The following is an 18683-nucleotide window of genomic DNA, read 5'->3' as shown; positions in this document are numbered from 1 at the left end:
CAATTTGAGTCCATGATTTTTATTTTCGTTCCCTGCTGGATGAGAATTTGTACATAGCATGCATGATAGAAACCTGCAAGAACTGTATTTCCGGTTGAACTACTTCACTGAACAGCGAAGCGTTCACATAGAACTCGAAGTAAACACAAGACACATTGTATCATTCCTCTGCATGTAGATAGCTCGAATCCTCCGGGGCATCATACGCAGTCGCAGCAGACGAGCACGTCTATCCAGACCCTTCATCCGACAGGTCGCCGTAAACTTGTTCCTCCAAGGCACGAATTTGCCCGGTGCTGTGCAGCTCCAGTAGCACAGGCAGGCTTCCACCTTCGCACCGGAGGGCAATGGACGGCCGCTGGCTACGGTCGCGGTGCGCGCACCAGAGACCCGTGACGAGCACGCTCTCCATCTGCCGCTCGTCGAACTCGCCGTTGAGCCTCCGGTCCGCCACGTCGTGGATGGTGTTCCTGTCGTGCTTGTCGCGGACACGTCTCAGCAGCGCCCGGGGCGACGCTGTTGGTCGCCTGCCGCACGCGATCTCGAGCAGCACGACACCGAAGCTGTGCACGTCTCACTCGGCGCTTGGCCTGCGCTTGTTACCGAACTCCGGGTCGATGTACTCGACTGTCCCGCGACGATCTGTGTTGTTTGGGGTTCTGCTCCATGGCCGACGTTGCTTGGTTTGATGTCGCCGTGCACGATGCACTGCTCGCACTCCGCGTGGAGGTAGAGTATGGCCGATCCCAAATCTAGCGCGATCTTGTGCCTTTTCAGGACAACTTTTTGTCAATAGATTTTATTTTACACGAACTGAACGTCAAGGTTTTCATCAGGAAATGATGGTTTGGTTCGTACCTTTCTGTTCAGCAGCTGCACGAGGTTTCGATGCCTCAGCCGGCTATGATCCATTGATCCTCACCTCGGCCTCGAACTCCTTCCTGCCCTGCGCTGCGGAATCCGGAGAGAGCACCTTGATGGCCGCTCGCGTTGGTCACGATGCCCCGATACACCACGCCAAACCCGCCCCGCCCGATCCTCTTGCTCTCGGCGAAGTTGATCGTCGCACACTACTTAAAAAAAAGTCATAACTGATGCTATATAACAAACGGTTCCTAAAACACGCCTGCAATAAATTTATCTTTGATGGCTATACAGATGACCGGTCTGAAAATAACCTAACAAAAATTAAATGGGACTATATAAATGACTAGAAACATAACGTGAATGCCTAAAAAGGAAAACCGTGCAATTGTGGACACATAACAGACGGTTTCAGATGGAAGCCATATGCAAATGCAAAAGAAAAGGCAAACGGCTTCTGGAGCCATTGGCAGTGTATTGCAGATGCTTGTACAAAAAGATGTCTGCTTTATGTCACTCTATTGCAGATGGCTCATTTGTAGATGTATCTATCTTCTCTCTTTTACAATTGTCTGTTCGTCTAACCCGTCTATAATATGTATGGAAGTTAAAAAGTCATATGGCTATAGATGATTTTTCTTTAAACCCGTATGCAATATAAGCCGGCAAGAGTTACTTATTGGCGTGTGTTTGTGGGCGCAAGCGCTGTTTTATACTGGCTTGAAGAGGGCATGACTGCCAATTACTGAGGGCAGTCAGAAAAGAGGAAAAACAATGTGGGGTTGTACAATTATAGAAGACGGCTTAACGTAGAAACCATCTACAATACGTAAAACTATAAAGGTGCTTAGATTATTCTTTTTTAAAAGTTTCGGTGTTTGTTCGGTTTGTGAAACCCTAACTCGAGTACTTCATTAGTAGTCAACAATATTCAGAGTGCATCTACATGTTTTTCTCGTTTTTTTGATTCGCTTGCAGAAAAAACTTTCTTGGCAAGCTCAACCACTTCTCGGTACGGTTGATAACTGTCACGTCCCAAATTCCATAATCGTATGATTAAATTTAATCATGCATCATTAGCATCATAATTAATTTTGAGGTAAATTATTTTGGCGTACTAGAGCACTTCGTTTGAAATCAATTCGATAAGAGAAAGAAATTTGGGAGAGAAAATAATTGAATTCACAGTCAAACGGACTTCTCTCTTATACGTGGGCCCACCGGCCAGCCCCACCTACTCCTTCACTCCCCCACGTGGTCCTCTCTCCTCTCCCAACCAGCCAAAGCAAGGAAGCAGCCCCCTCTCACCCCCTCTCTCTCAAACTCTCTCTTCCTCCCTCAAATCCGAGCTCAAAAAGAGGAATTAAGGTATGCATGTGGTACTCACGCGATCGCAAGCTCATGAGCTATCCATCCCTCCAATTCATTTTCGTTTTTCTGGAGGATTTAAGCCGAATTTGGTGTCATTTGGTGTTTAGGGTGGAAATGTGAAGAACACCGAATTTCTTCACCTCCCGAGCTTTTCCCTCCATTTTCTCCTTCAACCGGTGGGCCACAACCTCAGTAAAGGCCTTTGGGTAAGTCCCCTAAACTCCCATGACAAGAATTCGCCTTTTGGATGGTTGGATTTCGAATTTTGAGCTAAGGGTTTGAAGTTCATGAGTTCTTGATGAATTAAAAGCAATAGCCGAGTTTTAGTCGATTTTGGCGTATGCATGTTATCCTATACGGTAGAGGAAGTCAATGTGATACTCTAGGTCCAAGTCACTACTCCAAATATCGCCGGAATCGTCGCCGGTGAGCTCCCAAAGTGCCTCCGGTGACTCCCAGCGGTCTAACCGCCACCCCAAGGTCGGTCAGACCGTCAGGGACCAAAACTCTCTGTATGGGAGCGGTCTGACCGCGTTTCCAGCGGTCTGGCCACGACTCTTGGCGGTCTGACCGCCAGTGTACCGCGGTCTAACCGCTGTATACCCAGACAGCACAGTTACTGCTTTCTAAAACTTGTAAGATTCATAATAAATTATCTGTAGCTCCAAAAATTATGAAACAAATTTTGTTGGTTTCATAATAACCTACTCTACCTATTAAAAATATCCCCAGCCATAAAATAATGAATTAAATTTCTGAGATTAATTAATTAGGTTAAAGCTTCATTAATTCACCGTTAATTCATCTTAGGTCCAAAATTGATGAATCCGATTTTTCTAGTTTCCTTATGACTTTTTCTATCTATGAAAAATATTTTCATCTATTATATGCATACTGTGGCATATCTTTACACTTTATTCATACTCATTGCATTGCACGCGTTGATCCTTTTTAGAGAACGTCGATCCCAGAGGCCGAAGGTGATCCCGTCGCACCGTATCTTTCTGATTCATGGCAGCAAGGCAAGCATCTATCATATTGCACCATGTTAACTTGAAAGTCTAAAGTGTTATCTATCCTTATGTATGTATGCATGTGTCGGGTACCTTTGGGTAGAACCTATGCCGTTGCATTATTCTACCTTGGTCACGAGTTCATGTATGTTCCTTGAAGCCTAGAGGTGATGTCGATGTCTAAAGGTCTTTGCTATGCTTAGCAATGCTTAGGTATTTCGGTAGAAGTCGAACGACGGTGTTCTCCATTGTTCGCGAGGATAGGACCTACTACTGTTTACAATTACATGTTGATGGTGATGGTATGGTTGGTGAGTGGTGAGTATGAGGCGAGGTGTGAGCGGTGCTAGGAGGGTGTTTAGTCTGCCCGGATGTGGAGTTCCCCTGGGTAGGACGGTAGAGGAAAACGGGGCACCGTAGACCGTTTGCACCGGTTAAGCACCGATCGTCGGTGTAGTTGTCTTTAGCACTTACCTTACTCACCGCACACTGATATAATGGTAGGCAAGCCGAATACCTTCGCAGCTATGGCTTTGTGGGCGTGAACAACGACGGTGTGAGCGGACGGGCTTGTAAGCGGTACTAGTTTGCTTAGGGAGTAGTTCTAGTACCGTGGCGCCGAGTGTTGCATGCCCCACACGATTGGGGCTGGTTGGGAAAGTTTGTCACGAGTACCCCCTTGTGTGCACTTTGGCCGGTGGCACAAGTCGAATGGTCCTCGTGTCGTGTGGGTCTAGGAGTATCCCCCTGCAGGGTGTAAAAACAGTTCGAACTGCCACGCTCTCGGTTATGAGCATGTCTATCGCTTATCTGCACCGGTCGTAGAGTCTCGGTTGTGGGCGATGGTTCGGCTATGTGTTTGTGGATCAGTTATGTTGGAGTTATGTTGGAGTGATAGTGGTGTTGGCTCGGATATGAGATGGTTTGGTGTGGTTATGGTTCGGGTATGTGGATGTGGTTCGGATACAATGTGGTGGTTTGGGCATGGTGATCGAGTTGGCACCAGTTATGCTTTGATACACTTGTTGGTTACGTTTATATATGTTCAGTTGGTGGTGCGGAGTTGTTTCATATGTGTTGGTTAAGTTAGTTGCTCACACCTATGTCTAGGATGCTTACCGCTTAATTAACTTAACCATGTTTAATTCTTGCTACCAGCTTAATGCATGATCCTTGGAGTCGGGAATATATATACCCATACTATGTAAGACTTGCGAGTACCTTCGTAGTAAGGGTGCTGCCCTTAAGTTGTTGCAGGTTCACAGGTTGGCGAGGAAGAGGCGCTGTTTGGCTACTTTGTGCTTGCCAATCAGGGTGGTAGGCAGGAGTAGCACATTCTACTCCGAACTCGGTGCTCTTGGTATGGAGCCCAAGGGCATGTGGCTCAATATCCTTTTGTTGTATAGTTTATTTTCTTCCGCTGCATAGATCTTTTGTTGGTTATGAGTTGAGGGGTTTTGTCTCATTCTAGCTTGCTTTTGTTGTAAACTATTGAAATCAGTTGCATGCTTAATACTTGTAATATAAATGTTTATTAGTCGCTCTTTATTAAGCTATGTTGTGATGTACATGTTGGAAGGAATGTGTTCCGATCCTTGGGCACAAAACACGTACCGGGACTGCCGGAACGGTATTTTGATTAATTGTCGAGGTTGTGATTATGTTAATGATCCGCCTGATGATTAGTTCGAATACTGTTTGGACGGGTCCTCACTATAACTACAAAGTAGTGGTGTAGTGGTTGCGAGGGTTCTCGATCTATTCTGGTCAGAGCCTTTGGATCATCAACATTAAAATTCTATCAAATTGACTTATCATATTATCTTTCAGAAGATTGGACACCCGCTCCCATCAGGTATTGAGATTGAATCTCTAAATGAGTACTTGTTCATCTACCTCCTTGGTTATCAAGAAAATGATTATTAACTCCTAGTTTGCATGGGTGGCCTTCTTTCAGGGAGTAAAAAATACAACCCCTCGATCGCCTCCTCGAGAGACCTCCACGCTTGATGACTCAGCCAAGGAAGTAACTCGCCTTAAGTTATCGCTCTTTCATTGGTCATTCTTTTTCAGTATTCACTCGATAAGCCCATGATGATGAATTACTATTGGCTTATTTCTAGCAAGTGATTGATCCCTTGACTTCGTCTGATTCCCAGGACATCCCTCCGACACGGCCAGCCCTAGTCGCCAGTGTGAAGTGGAAGAAAATAACCATTAAGAAACAGAAATTGAACATCATCTCATGCCTCCCGATTACCCAGAGGTTTGGCTTGAATCTTCATCTTGACTAGCAGCTTTCCTTTCCCTTTTTTCATCCTATCGATTGCAGGCCATCACTTCCAGAGAAAGCAAAAGAACAAACCTCAAGTGGGTCGGTCAGCCAACTGACATTGACTTCTCTTATTATGCCGCCTCTAGGTTCGATCACCAACTCAGGTTGACCACCCATCACTTTGACCACCTACTTGGGTTCGACCACTAGTCGTGTTCAACCACCCACTCGGTTTCACCTCCACAATCTAGTCAGAGTTCTTCTGTTTCTGGCTGCTATCAGACACCCATATGCACCTTTCATATCGAGCATTGTCCGACAAAGTTGAGTAGCAGTTCTATAGCAAAAACAGAGGAAGCCAAAGTTGAGAGAGAGAGAGAGAGTTTGTGTCACACTCACCAAAAAATTACCTTTATACCCCTGCTGTCGGTGTATCAGGAACCAGGGGTCCCCGAATCCCGAGGCCAGGCCGGCCATCCGCCACATGGCACCATCCCGCGAAGTCTCTCTTATGAGATGGGGAAAGATCAAGTCCCGGGAGAAGGTGCTCGGGGCTACGGTCGGTGGCCCCCGAGTACCCCAGTTCCCCAATGATCCACGGAGACCAAGTGCCGGGAAGAAAGTGCTCGGGGAGGTGCCCGGTCCCCCCGAGCACCCTAGTATCCCCACGATCAGAAGAGCTAAGTCTCGGGAGAGAGTGCTCAGGGCTGCACGCGGCGACCCCCGAGCACTCGGTTCCCCGAAGGTCCATGCAAGAGGTACTCGGGAGAGAGTGCTCGGGGCCACGAGCGGCGGCCCCCGAGCACTCGGTTTCCCGAAGGTCCGTGCAAGAAGTACTCGGGAGAGAGTGCTCGGGGCTGCACGTGGCAGCCCCCGAGCACTCGGTTCCTCGAAGGTCCATGCAAGAGTGCTCGGGAAAGAGTGCTCGGGGAGGCGAACAGTACCCCCGAGCACCCGGCGCCCCGAGGACAAGGATGGGCATTCTCGGGAGAGAGTGCTCGGGGATATGAATAGTACCCCCAAGCACTCGGTACCCTGATGACTTAGAAGGGCCCCCGAGGGGCCTGCCGATGAGGTGTCAGCCAGCCAGAGGTCCGAGGTCGCATTTAATGAGCGTGCGTGGCCTGACATCTCCAACTGCTCCCACCACGCTCAGCATCAGTTCCTGCCACATTTTGGCAGAGAGGCGTGGGGTCATTAATTGCACAGGTCCCGTCCCGTACCATCCAGCTTGTCTCGGGATAACATTATGAGGACCAAGGCGTTCCATCTGCCGCACTGCTGTGGCAGGAGAACAAGACAGGGCGAGCACGCCGGGTTGCTCTGCGGCTGCTCGGTGGGCCCTCTCCACAGCGCCTGTTGCCAGGGCATTTATGGTGATGGGCGACCGGGCATGCGACGCATTTTCCACCCCCGGTCACTTCACCCAGAGGAAATGATGACGCCCTTTCCATTTATGGCGTCTCGGAACTCGAGCCCCCTCCTTTCCGTTCAGGGCATGTTGCGGCCGACGAGTACTTAAAAGAGCCGGCGGCACAAAAGAAGGACACGCCCAAGAGATCCGAGAAAATCCCCAGACGCACATACACACATACGCACAACGGACACACAGAAGACCAACAACGTCAACTGAGAAGAACGAGAGACACTGTGAGGAAGGTTGAGCATAGTTCCAGCCGAAGAACAAGGGGCCTCAAGCTCTTAGTTAGGCCAACATCCTTGTAACCAGCAACATCCTTGAGGGACCTCCTCAGGACAGTTATAGCATCCATACAGGAGTAGGGTATTACGCCCCCATGCGGCCCGAACCTGTCTAAATTCCGGTGCATTTACTTCTTCTTGCACTAGGTTGATATCCCCCACCACCGGCCGTTGCATTCATTCCCATTTATTTATCCGACGAACTTATTCAGGATCATCCTCCCGGCCGAATCTCTAAAAAGGGGTCTCTCGGGATCCCTGCGACATAAGTTAATCCTCCGACAGCTGGCGCGCCAGGTAGGGGGGAAGCATCCCAGAATCTGTTTGTTTGTTTTCTTCCACAGAAAAATGGCCGGTGGTCACCGCCTCCAGTGTTCCGGCTCCAGTTCCAGTGGGGAAATGCAGCCTCTCGCGCAGGAGGCCCCATCCGCTGCTGCCTCTCAGCCGCAGCCTCCGTCTGCACGTGCGGCATTCCCCTCCGAAGGAGACCAGGGTGCTGGGCCCAGCAGGGCCGCCCCAGCCGCCGTTGGTGCACCGTCCGATCCTCAGCCAGTGGCCAAAACTCCGGCCGCCAGGTCCGCATCCGGACATCGCCAGGCGCCCCTCCGGCGTAGGCTCACCTTCGGCGAGGCCAGCCCTGGGAGCGCGCTGCTTGCGGCGCACGCTCTCCTCAGGCATCCGCCTGTCCAGGCGACGGCAGAAACCCCGGAAGGCCGTTGGCTCCAAGAAGTCGCCGCCCTGGTCGGCACAGCCCGCCGCCAGGTGTTGGCCGAGAGTTCTCGCGTCACCACCCAGCGTGGCGCCACCAGAACCGGCCCATCCACGGGCAACATTCGCACTGGCCGGGGGGCCTCTAGGCGGAGCGCCACCCCCCTAGCCGCGTCCGGAGCCCAGGACCTCCGCTTATGTCTCAACAAGCGGAGGGGCCTTGAAGATGCGCGTGTCACTCTCGAGCGCCAGCGGGAGATCCAGCAGGAGGCCGAGGCTGAGGACCAGGCTTCCTCTTTGCCGGCCCACGATCGCCAGGACTCCCCGGCTCACCGACGTTCGCCCCCAAGGAACGCCACCTGCGCCACAGGGTACGGCACCGGCTACTGTGCCTTCACCAACGAGCTCCGTCGGGTCAAATGGCCCTCCAAGTTCCGCCCTGAGCTGCCAGAGAAGTACGACGGGTCCATTGACCCCGTTGAGTTCCTCCAAATATACACTACGGCCGTCCTGGCGGCCGGTGGCAGTGAAAAGGTGATGGCGAATTATTTCCATGTTGCCTTGAGGGGCTCTGCCCGTTCTTGGCTCATCAACTTACCCCCAGGATCTATTAGCTCCTGGGATAACCTTTGCCACAGTTCGTGGCTAATTTTCAGGGCACATTCACACGCCCCGGCCTGGAGTGCGACCTCCACGCCGTCAAGCAGCAAGAGGGGGAGACACTGCGGTGCTTCATTCAGCGTTTCAGCCAGGTCCACAACACTATCCCGCGGATAGCCCCCCACGCTGTCATCGTCGCCTTCCGGCAGGGCGTCCGCGACGAGCGGATGCTCGAGAAGCTCGGTACGCACAAAATCGAGACCACCGCGGAACTCTTCACGCTGGTCAACAAGTGCGCCAAGGCAGCGGAGGCGCGGGCTTGGCATGCCCCGCGCTCTGAGCGCCCCGCCGCCGACCCACCAAGTTCTTCCCGCTCCGACAGGCGGGAAAAGAAAAAGAGAAGAAGCTGCCCCTGTCGAGCCGGCCCAGGGCCCCACCCATCGGTCGGCCCAAGAGCCCGACCGCCGGCAAGAACGCCGGGCGGTCGCCGACATTCGGCCTGCGCCCGCGCGGGCCTGGGCTCGAGCTCCCCCAAGGGCCCCGGCACCTGCAAGGGCACCAGTTCCCGCAAGAGCCCCGGCACCCGCCCGGGCTCCTGCTCTAGTGAGGGCCCCCGCTCCCGCGGGGCCTGAGCCAGGCAAATGGTGCCCCATCCACCAGACCAGATGGCTCGATCTCACGGAGTGTCGTACGGTCAAAGGCCTCATCGAGCAGCGCCAGAGGGAGCGCAACGAGTCCCACCGGGGGGGGGGGGGGGGGCGATCCCGGCGCCGCCCCCGGCAACGATGAGCTCGGCTTCCAGGAACCCGAGCATATCATCGCCTTCATCGACGGAGGCGCTTACACGCCTTCCTCGCGGCGCGGCCTCAAGACCATGCGGCACCAAGTTTGCTTGGCAATCCCGAGCGAAGAGGCCGCCAGGCCCCTGAGGTGGTCGGACACTCCGATCACGTTCAGTATAGCCGACCACCCCTCCAGTACTGCAGGTGTGGGGCGACTACCCTTGGTGGTGTCCCCCACCATCTGCAATGTCAAGGTCGGCAGAGTGCTGATCGATGGGGGTGCAGGCCTCAACCTCCTATCCAAGGAGGCCTTCGAGAAGCTGCAGGTGCCCTCCAGGCGCCTAAAGTCATCGCTTCCGTTCTGCGAAGTGACGTCCGGGCACTCCCTGCCCCTCGGGCAGGTCGAGCTACCCGTGACCTTCGGGAGCCGGGACAACTTCCACACGGAAAATGTCCTCTTCGACGTCGCAGAGCTCCCCCTCCCCTACAACGCCATCCTCGGGCGTTCGGTGCTCGCCAAATTCATGATGGCTGCGCACTATGCGTATCTCACGGTCAAGATGCCGGGCCCGGTAGGCCCCATCTCCGTGACTGCCGACTCCGGCGGCGCCGTCTGGTGCGCCGAGCAGTCGTACCTGGCCTTGGCCTCGGCTCAAGCTGAGGTCGAGGGCCGCCAGGGGGACCCGGGACCCTCTTCATCCAAACCCCGACTCGCTGCCGACACCTCCGTTCCTACGAAGGAGGTTGTGGTGGGCCAAGACGCCTCCCAGGTCATCCGAATCGGCGGTGACCTGGACGGCAAATAGGAAAGCGCGCTCGTCACCTTCCTCCAGGCTAACGCCGACGTGTTTGCATGGCAACCGTCCGACATGCCCGGGATCCCTAGGGAGGTGATTGAGCACCACTTGGCTATGCGCCCGAACGCGCGCCCGGTGAATCAGAAAGTCCGGCGACAAGCGCCCGAGCGCCAGGAGTTCATCCGAGAGCAAGTCGGCAAGCTCCTCGATGCCAGATTTATCCGAGAAGTCCTCCACCCCGAGTGGCTAGCAAATCCAGTTATCGTCCCGAAGGCCAACGGCAAGCTCCGCATGTGCGTGGACTACACCGACCTAAACAAGGCTTGCCCCAAAGATCCTTTTTCCTTGCCCCGCATAGATCAAATTGTAGATGCAACCGTGGGATGTGATCTTTTGTGTTTTTTAGATGCAAACTCTGGGTATCACCAGATTCGCATGGCCATAGAGGATGAAGAAAAAACTGCTTTTACCACCCCGGTGGGGACTTATTGTTATATGTCAATGCCTTTTGGTTTGCGCAATGCTGGGTCTTCTTTCCAGCGCGCTATTCGCATCACCCTTGATTCGCAGGTTGGCCGCAACGTCGAGGCCTACATCGACGATCTCGTGGTCAAGTCCCGAGACCGCGCCACCCTGCTCGACGACCTTGCCGAGACTTTCAACAGTCTCCGCACTACCCGCCTGAAGCTCAACCCCGAGAAGTGTGCCTTCGGGGTACCCGCGGGCAAGCTCCTCGGTTTCTTGGTTTCCAGCCGAGGAATCGAGGCCAATCCAAAGAAGATCCGGGCCATTGAGCAGATGCAACCCCCGGCTCGACTCAAGGAGGTTCAGCGTCTCGCTGGCTGCATGGCGGCCCTTGGGCGCTTCATCTCCAAACTTGGGGAGCGGGGGCTCCCCCTCTTCAAGCTTCTGAAGAAGACTGGTCGCTTTGACTGGACGCCGGAGGCCGAGCAGGCCTTCCGCGATCTGAAGAAGTACCTCACCTCACCACCCGTGCTGGTAGCTCCATCCGAAGGTGAGCCACTACTACTCTACGTATCGGCCACTCCTCAGGTCGTAAGCATGGTGCTGGTGGTGGAGCACGACGAGTGCGCAGGGCCAGGTGCTGGGTCCCAGCTCCCGGCCGCCCCCGGGCACTCCCCCATCCTCGCGGCTCCCCCCGAGCAGGGGGTCGAGCCCGAGCACTTGGCTCCCCCCGAGCAGGGGTCGAGCCCAAGCACTCGGTTCCTCTCGACCAGGGAGTAGAGCCCGGGCACCCGGTCAGCCCCGACCACGCCGCCGAGCTTGGGGGCTGCGACAGCCCCTGGGGTAAGTCCGCGGTCCAGGCCCGCCGGGTATAATGACCGGTGTACTTCGTCAGTGAGGTCCTCCGGGAGGCCAAAACAAGGTACCCCCAGGCTCAGAAGCTGCTCTACGCCGTGCTCATCGCTTCCCGGAAGCTGCGCCACTACTTCCAAGCGCACAAGGTCTCGGTGGTTACCACGTATCTACTGGGACCCATCCTCCGGAACCGAGAAGGCACCGGGCGTGTCATGAAGTGGGCGGTGGAGCTGGCGGAATTCGACCTGCACTTTGTCAGTCGCCAGGCGATCAAAAGCCAGGCACTCTCTGACTTCGTGGCAGAATGGACACCCGTCTTTGAGGCCGTCCCAGAAGAGATTTCTGCATATCCCGGGCATCATGCGCCCGATACTGGGTCATGCATTTCGACGGTTCCCTCTCGCTGAAAGGCGCGGGGGCCGGAGTGGTTCTCACCTCCCCAATGGGTGAAGAACTCCGGTACGTCGTGCAGCTGTAGTTCCGCGCGTCCAACAACATGGCGGAATATGAGGGCCTCATCGCCGGCCTCCGAGCCACGGTGGGCCTCGGGATTCGTCGCCTCCTGGTCAAGGGAGATTCCTAGCTGGTGATCAACCAAGTATCTAAAGAGTACCAATGCACGGATCCTCAAATGGCGGCGTACGTAGCGGCAGTCAGGAAGCTGGAGAAGCGTTTCGATGGCCTGGAGCTGCGGTACATCCCTCGCCGGGACAACGCTCTGGCCGACGACCTCTCCCGCCTGGCCTCCTCCCGTGCACGTGTCCCTGCCGGAGTCTTTGAAGAAACACTCACACGGCCTTCCATCCTGCCTGCCGAACAGGACGAAGAGGAAACCTCGAACTTAATTCAGGGGACCCCGGCGGCGCCCTCAGTGGGAAGCCCCGTCAGGGTGCCGCCGTCCGGCGAGTGCGCTGCACTTGCTGAATGTTCTCAAGATGCCTCATGGATGGACGACATCCAAGGGTACTTGAAGGAAAAGTTCCTCCCCGGGGATGAGGCGTCTGCCGAAAGAGTTGCTCGGCAGTCCAAACGCTATGCCATAGTAGATGGGGATCTCTACCGGCGTAGCGCAGGCGGCATTCTCCTGAAATGCTTCTCCCGGGTAGAAGGCGGCAAGCTTCTCGCTGAGATCCACGAGGGCGAGTGCGGTGGCCATGCATCGTTCCGGCAAGGTTTCTACTGGCCTACAGCCCTCCAGGATGCTTCTGACCTGGTTCGGCGATGCAGAGCGTGCCAGTTCCATGCAAAGTAGATTCACCAGCCAGCTCAAGTTCTTCACACCATCCCCCTATCATGGCCTTTCGCGGTCTGGGGGCTGGACATTTTGGGTCCATTCCCCTGAGCAATCGGAGGCTATGAGTACCTCTACGTCGCCATCGACAAATTCACCAAGTGGCCGGAGGCAGTCCCAGTCATCAAGGTGACCAAGAACACGGCGCTCCAGTTCGTCCGTGGCATCACCAGTCGTTTCGGCGTCCCGAACCGGATCATCACCGACAACGGCACCCAGTTTACAAGTGCCTTGTTCGGAGACTACTGCGAGGACCTCGACATTAAGCTCTGCTTCGCCTCTATCGCCCACCCTCGGAGCAACGGGCAGGTCGAGCGTGCCAATGCGGAGATACTGAAAGGGCTCAAAACCCGGACCTATAACGTGCTCACAAAGCACGGGAAGGGATGGGTGGATGAGTTACCCGCCGTGTTATGGGCCAACCGGACCACGCCAAGTCGTGCCACCGGGGAGACCCCCTTCTTCCTCGTGTATGGCGTCGAGGCGGTCCTTCCCTCCGAGCTCACTCTAGGCTCCCCTCGGGTGCATGCATACTCTGAGGGTGAGCAGGAGCAGCAGCGGCGTGACGATGTCGACTACCTGGAAGAGCGCTGACGGCGCGTCGTCGTCCGAGCAGCCTGCTACCAGCAAAGCCTGCGGCGCTATCACCAGCGCCACGTCCAGGCACGATCTTTTGAGGTGAGGGATCTAGTTCTTCAACGCGTCCAGTCGCGCGAAGGAAAGAATAAGCTGTCCCCTATGTGGGAAGGTCCCTTCACCGTGATCGGGGTCCCGCGAGAAGGTTCTTCCAGGTTGGCAGCAGAAGATGGGCAGCCGCTTCCCAACCACCCGTGGAACATCGAGCACCTGCGCAAGTTCTACCCGTAAATGGCCATGCTCGCGGCTCAGGTCAACCAGGCCGGGGGCTTCCCCCCCCCCCCCGCCCAAGTTGACCGGGGGCTACCACTAACTGGGTAAGTCACCCAACCCTGTAAAAAATTGTCAATTCAGTATGAATATTAATGTGCAATCGTGTGGCAATTTCGTTTTTCTGGATTCCATATGTTTAATCTGTCTGGTGAGATGCTTGATTGTGCGAGAAAAGTTCGCTCTCTCATTTTCCCCGCTGATAAAAGAGTCTCGATCGGTATGCGCGCGGGCAGTTGCCGCTAACTTACGTCTGATGTGGTAGGCCGTGGTGTTCAGTGTCGTGGCAGGCTCCCGGGCACTACCGAGTCCCTGGGAGCTCTCGGTAATCCTATCGCTCGAGCTGCTTGAGTAGTCCGGAGCCTAGGCCCCAGGGGCGGGCTGTCGGTGCTCGGTCTGGTCTGTCATACCCGGGCGCCACCGAACCATAGGACCTCTGGGTTATGCCTCTGCCTGCTCTTGTCCACCGGTCTGGGTATTCTAGAGGTCTCGGGTCGAAAACGAGAGCAGTCTATAACAAGTACCGCACTAACAGAGCGCACCAAACAAGGAATTTCTCCATTCTCTTTTAAGTCATAGATCGACAATCAAAGCAAAGGCAGCTCGACCGCGAGGGCCTCGATGCCTAGGTCGCTGCTCGGCCCCAAGGGTCCTCGGGTGGTCCTACCGCTCAAGCATCAGTGGTCGAGATCACCTGACCCCGGGTTCCTCATGCACCCCTTGGTGCTCGGGCGCCCCGGCCGTGGGAACCAAGTCCCCGGGCACCCTGAGCTCGGAGCGCACGTCCCTCCTGGATCGGTTGGCCGAAAGGCCGACAGCTGTCCGGTGAGTGGTTAAATTCAGACAAATTTACATTCAAGAATATTTTATTCCCGAGTCGTCCTCAGGGGCCCTCGTATTCTAATCTGCCCGGTGAGATGGTCTCCTCGCGCATAAAACCCTACCGTGTGTCCACTTTTTCATAGAACGACAGAACGGTCCGTAGAAAGGTGTACCGTACGTGCGGCAATGTCTGATCGAAGTCTCTCATGGTGGTCGTGGTGTTCGGTCCGCTTTTAGGGCCCCGAGCACTACCAAGTCCCTGGGCGCCCTGGGTAATCCTATCGCTCGAGCCACTCGAGTAGTCCGGAGCCTAGGCCTCAGGGGCGGGCTGTCGGTGCTCGGTCCGGTCTGTCCTAAGCCCTGGCACCACTGAACCATGGGGACTCTTGGTCGCATTCCCGCCCGAGCGTGTCTCCAGTCTGCTGACTGAGTGGTCGCAAGGTGGAAAAGTGCTCACTGGTCATGGCGTGCTCTGTGTTGGATCGATCTATCTCCTGAGCAAGGAAGTTTGTGCCTTTGTCTTTTGACTTAGCCGATGCGGACTCGCGAGGGATCGGGGGTTGAACACACCGAGAAGGACAACCGGGATGACTTCGTTCTCAGGGAAGGAAAGGTCAGATCAAACCGACTAAGTACTCCTCGAGGCATCAAGGCAAAACATCAGAAGAAGCATCAAGCACTCGCGAGAATACCGGAGTTGCGAGCCCAAAGAAAAGCTTTCATTATATTTACAAAGGGAATACAAGCATTTCTAAGGGATCACTCCTGTATTTACATCAAGTCAAGGAAAAATGAAAGAAGAAGAAACTACAAAAAGCCTAGTCGGAGTAGACGTTGGAGTCGGAACCGTCATGGCCACTCCCAGGGGCTGGCGACGGCGGCACTTCCCGCTTGAAGCCGGCCGCCACCTCGGTAGCGGTGCTCCGAACTGCTTCCCGGGCGGCCTCTTCCTCGGCTTCGACCACTCCTTCCTGAGCTGGCTCCAGCGGGAAGTTCGAGTCTCTGCTCCGGTAGCAGGCTAGCACGTGCTCGGCCACCGCTTGGGCCAAGCCGCGCCCTTCCTGGGTAGCAAGTTCCTGGACGGCCCAGGGCAGCGCCTCGAGGCGCTCGCAGACCTGCTGGAGTCCCAGGACGAATCGGCCAGGACCGTCACCCTTCGTCTCCACGACGAGTCGCCCAAGGCCTGCCCTCGCCACGGACCGCTGCATCCGCCGGAGTGTGTCCTCCAACATATGCTGCAGGCTGATCCGCGCAAGTGAGGCGGCCTCAAGCTCCTCCTTCGCGGCCCGCAGCTGTTCCTCGAGCCCCTGGCCCCCGACCACGCCAGAAGAGCCGGCGCTGGGTGCCTGGCCGGTGGCCAACTTCACCTACCCCGCCAGCTCGGACAGGGCCCGCTCGCAGGCGACCAGATCCGCCTCGGACTTGGCGATCTGCTCATCCCTAGCGGCAGTGGCTGCCGCCGCCTCGGCAGCCTCCGACTCCAGGTGGGTCAGCAGTTCCTCTCGGGTGCCCAGGTCCGCCGCCGTTACCTCGGTGTCGACCTCCCGAATGGCGACGTCCTCCTCCCAGCGTCGGAGATCCCCCTCGGTGTTCTGGAGCTCCTCTACCTAATGTTGGAGATTGGCGCGGGCCCGGTCGACCTCGCCCTCTTGACGAGCTAGGTCAGCCTGGAGGGCCTCTGCTGCCTTCTCGTGGTTCGCGACCGCCTCCTCCCGCTCCTGCGCCTGCCTCTCCCTGGCAAGGGCCTCGGCAACCTGCTGCCGCGACGCCTCAGTCAGGCGAGCGGCGTCTTCCAAAAACTTCCACTCCCGCGCACCCTCCGCGCGGGCCTCCTCCATGGCGCACTGTTCGTCCTCGTTGGTGGCGCGCACTGCGACGAGGCAGGATTCGAAAGAGCGCCAAGCAGTGGTAAGCTGTGCTCTCTCCGTGGCCAGCGCGTCGCGCCCCGCCTCCAGTTGCGCCACCTCCTCCGCTACGCCCGCCTCCAGCCGCCCCATTGCCTCCCGGACGTCCTCCAGCACGACCGGGAGGGGATCGGCGGGCTGGCTAGGCGGCGGCTGGGCGCTGGGTCCCCTACGAGCCACCCGGGGGGCTCGGGATCCCCGAAAATTGCCACGTGATCGCCAACCCCGCGCTCAGTGCGCCAAGGCGGGCTTAGATGGCGCCGGGCGCTCGGGTGGCGGCAGCATCTCTGTCTCGGCCGTCGCGTCCGCCGGCACCCTCTCGGCCGCCACATCCGCCGGTCCCAGCAAGGACATCGCGTCCGCCAGCTCCAGCTCTGCCGCCGCGTCTGCCAGCTCCGGCTCTGCCGCCGCGTCTGCCAGTTCTGGCACCGCCGCCGCATCCGTCTGCCCCGTCTCTGCCGCCGTGTCTGCTGGCCTCGGCCCCGCCACCGCACTTGCCAGCCCAGGCTCTGCCGGCGCGCTCGGCTCGGGGGCTGGCGCCGACCTCGGCGCCTCCAGCTGCCTCTGGCCCTCAGCGGCGCCCGAAGGCGGCCTGCGGAAGAAGGACAAAGATCAAAACCGAAGTTCAGAGCTTAGTTCGGGCGAAGCACGCCTAAGAAAGAATGAAGGACAAGACTTACGCGGCCGTAGACTTTCGGTACTGCCATTTCGCTGCCAGAATCCTGAACTCTGGGCTCGATGGCGCCGGCCCGGAGTCCTCCCTCCTCCTCTTCCGCCGGGGGTTCGGCGGAGCCACCGCGTGGTCTCCGGGCGCCGGATCGGGCCCCAGCCGAACAAGGCGCGGCTCCAGAATTGGGAATGCCACCGCCGCCGATGGCGACAGCAGGGATTCTGGCGCAGGAATGAAGAGTCGGGGGCGCTTCCCTCGGTCCTCCGACGCCGCCGTCGCCCCACTGCCGGCGGTGCCTCCTCCTTCGGTGCGGTGGCTGCTGCCCGCCGCGGCCCCACTGCTGGCCTGCGGCTCGCCGCTCGCGGCGCCCAGGTCACCGGTCCGCTCCGGACCACTCGCGGTGCCCTCGCCGGCCACCTCATCCAACCCGAGGAGCTCGGGGGCCTCGGGGCTCCTGCTCCTCGGCCGGTCGACCAGCCCCGAGGCGTCGAACTCCGACAGCTTCGCCTGGATCGCCGCACTCTCAGGATTGTTGCAGAGCGCCATTTCTCTCCACGGGAGCTCCGCCCGGCTCACCTCCTCCATGCCGGTCACCACCCAGAGCATGCCCTTCAACTCCACCGGGCCCAGGTCCCAGCTCGCGCCGATATGGGTCCGGGTGACGTCCTCCGGCCTGGTGTAGTACCAGCAGGGCCGGACCCGCTCCCGCAGGGGCGCCAGCCGGCAGCGCAGGAAGTTCGCCACCACCATCACCGAGGTCAGCCCGGCGTCGCGGAGGAATCCGATGCGCTCGAAGATGGGCTCCAGCCTCGCGTTCAGTGGTGGCGATGCCTCCCAGATCGCCTTCTGGGGCTTGGCTGCCGCCTCCGGTAGGGTAAGGTGATCGTGGGGGTCGACGTCGACGTAGAACCAGTCGCGCTGCCATTCCTCACATTTGCTTCATAGCACTTGGGGGATGTATCGCTCCCCCATGCCGTCCCACAGCTGGAAGTTGCACCATCCGGCGACGTCCGCAGTGGAGTGGCCCCTTTTCTTCCCGACAGGCTGCAGCGTGAAGAAGTGTCGGAGAAGCGTCACCGACGGCGCCACCCCCATGAACATCTCACACAGATGGGCGAAGACCGCCAGGATGACGACCGAATTGGGGCTCAGGTGCACCAGCTGGATGCCGTAGGTGTCGAGAACTTGAAGAAGAAATGTGGAGAACGGCAGCACTAGCCCCGCCGCCACGAAGGATGTGAACAAGACGATGCGCCCAGGATGGTCGTCGCCGGCTGGAAGCTCGCCGGCGTCACCTTCAGGGCCCCCTGCTGGCCCTCGAGGACCAGCAGCTTCCTGATCTTCTCCGCCGCCTCTTCGTTCCTCAAGCGAGACTCTGGCAGCACACCGTCCGAAGTCCCGTCGCAGCGGCTTCCTCCAGCTCTCGGCATCTCATCGGAGGGGGAGGTGGTCTGGGTGGTGGAGAGAGAGATGTGCTCTGATCGCCTAGGAAATTCTAAGGGCTCAAGAGCGCGAAGGAAGCAAGAGCAGGATCGCAAGATGGCGTAAAGAGGGGGGCGGTTCGCTCCCCTCCCCCTTTTATACCTCAGAGAATTCAAACATCTCCTACCACGGTGCACTCGGCGGGACGGTTTCCTCGATCGACGCAACTGCCAGGCG

At 57.1% G+C, this 18683-nt stretch overlaps 1 protein-coding gene across 1 annotated transcript; it reads right to left on the bottom strand.

Annotated features, from left to right (window-relative positions):
* Positions 1–229: 229 nt before the first annotated feature.
* Positions 230–16447, bottom strand: LOC133896914 (uncharacterized). The gene is made up of 4 exons (XM_062337547.1): positions 16205–16447; positions 15822–16057; positions 629–769; positions 230–527 (listed from the first exon to the last, which is right to left on the bottom strand). Exons 1-4 carry the CDS (start codon positions 16445–16447, stop codon positions 230–232), a joined length of 918 nt encoding a protein of 305 aa, XP_062193531.1.
* Between the last annotated feature and the right edge of the window lie 2236 nt (positions 16448–18683).

The sequence above is a fragment of the Phragmites australis genome, chromosome 17 (assembly GCF_958298935.1).
Source record: "Phragmites australis chromosome 17, lpPhrAust1.1, whole genome shotgun sequence".
In the NCBI taxonomy this organism is placed as follows: Eukaryota; Viridiplantae; Streptophyta; class Magnoliopsida; order Poales; family Poaceae; genus Phragmites; species Phragmites australis.
This window is presented reverse-complemented; position numbering and strand designations above follow the sequence as displayed.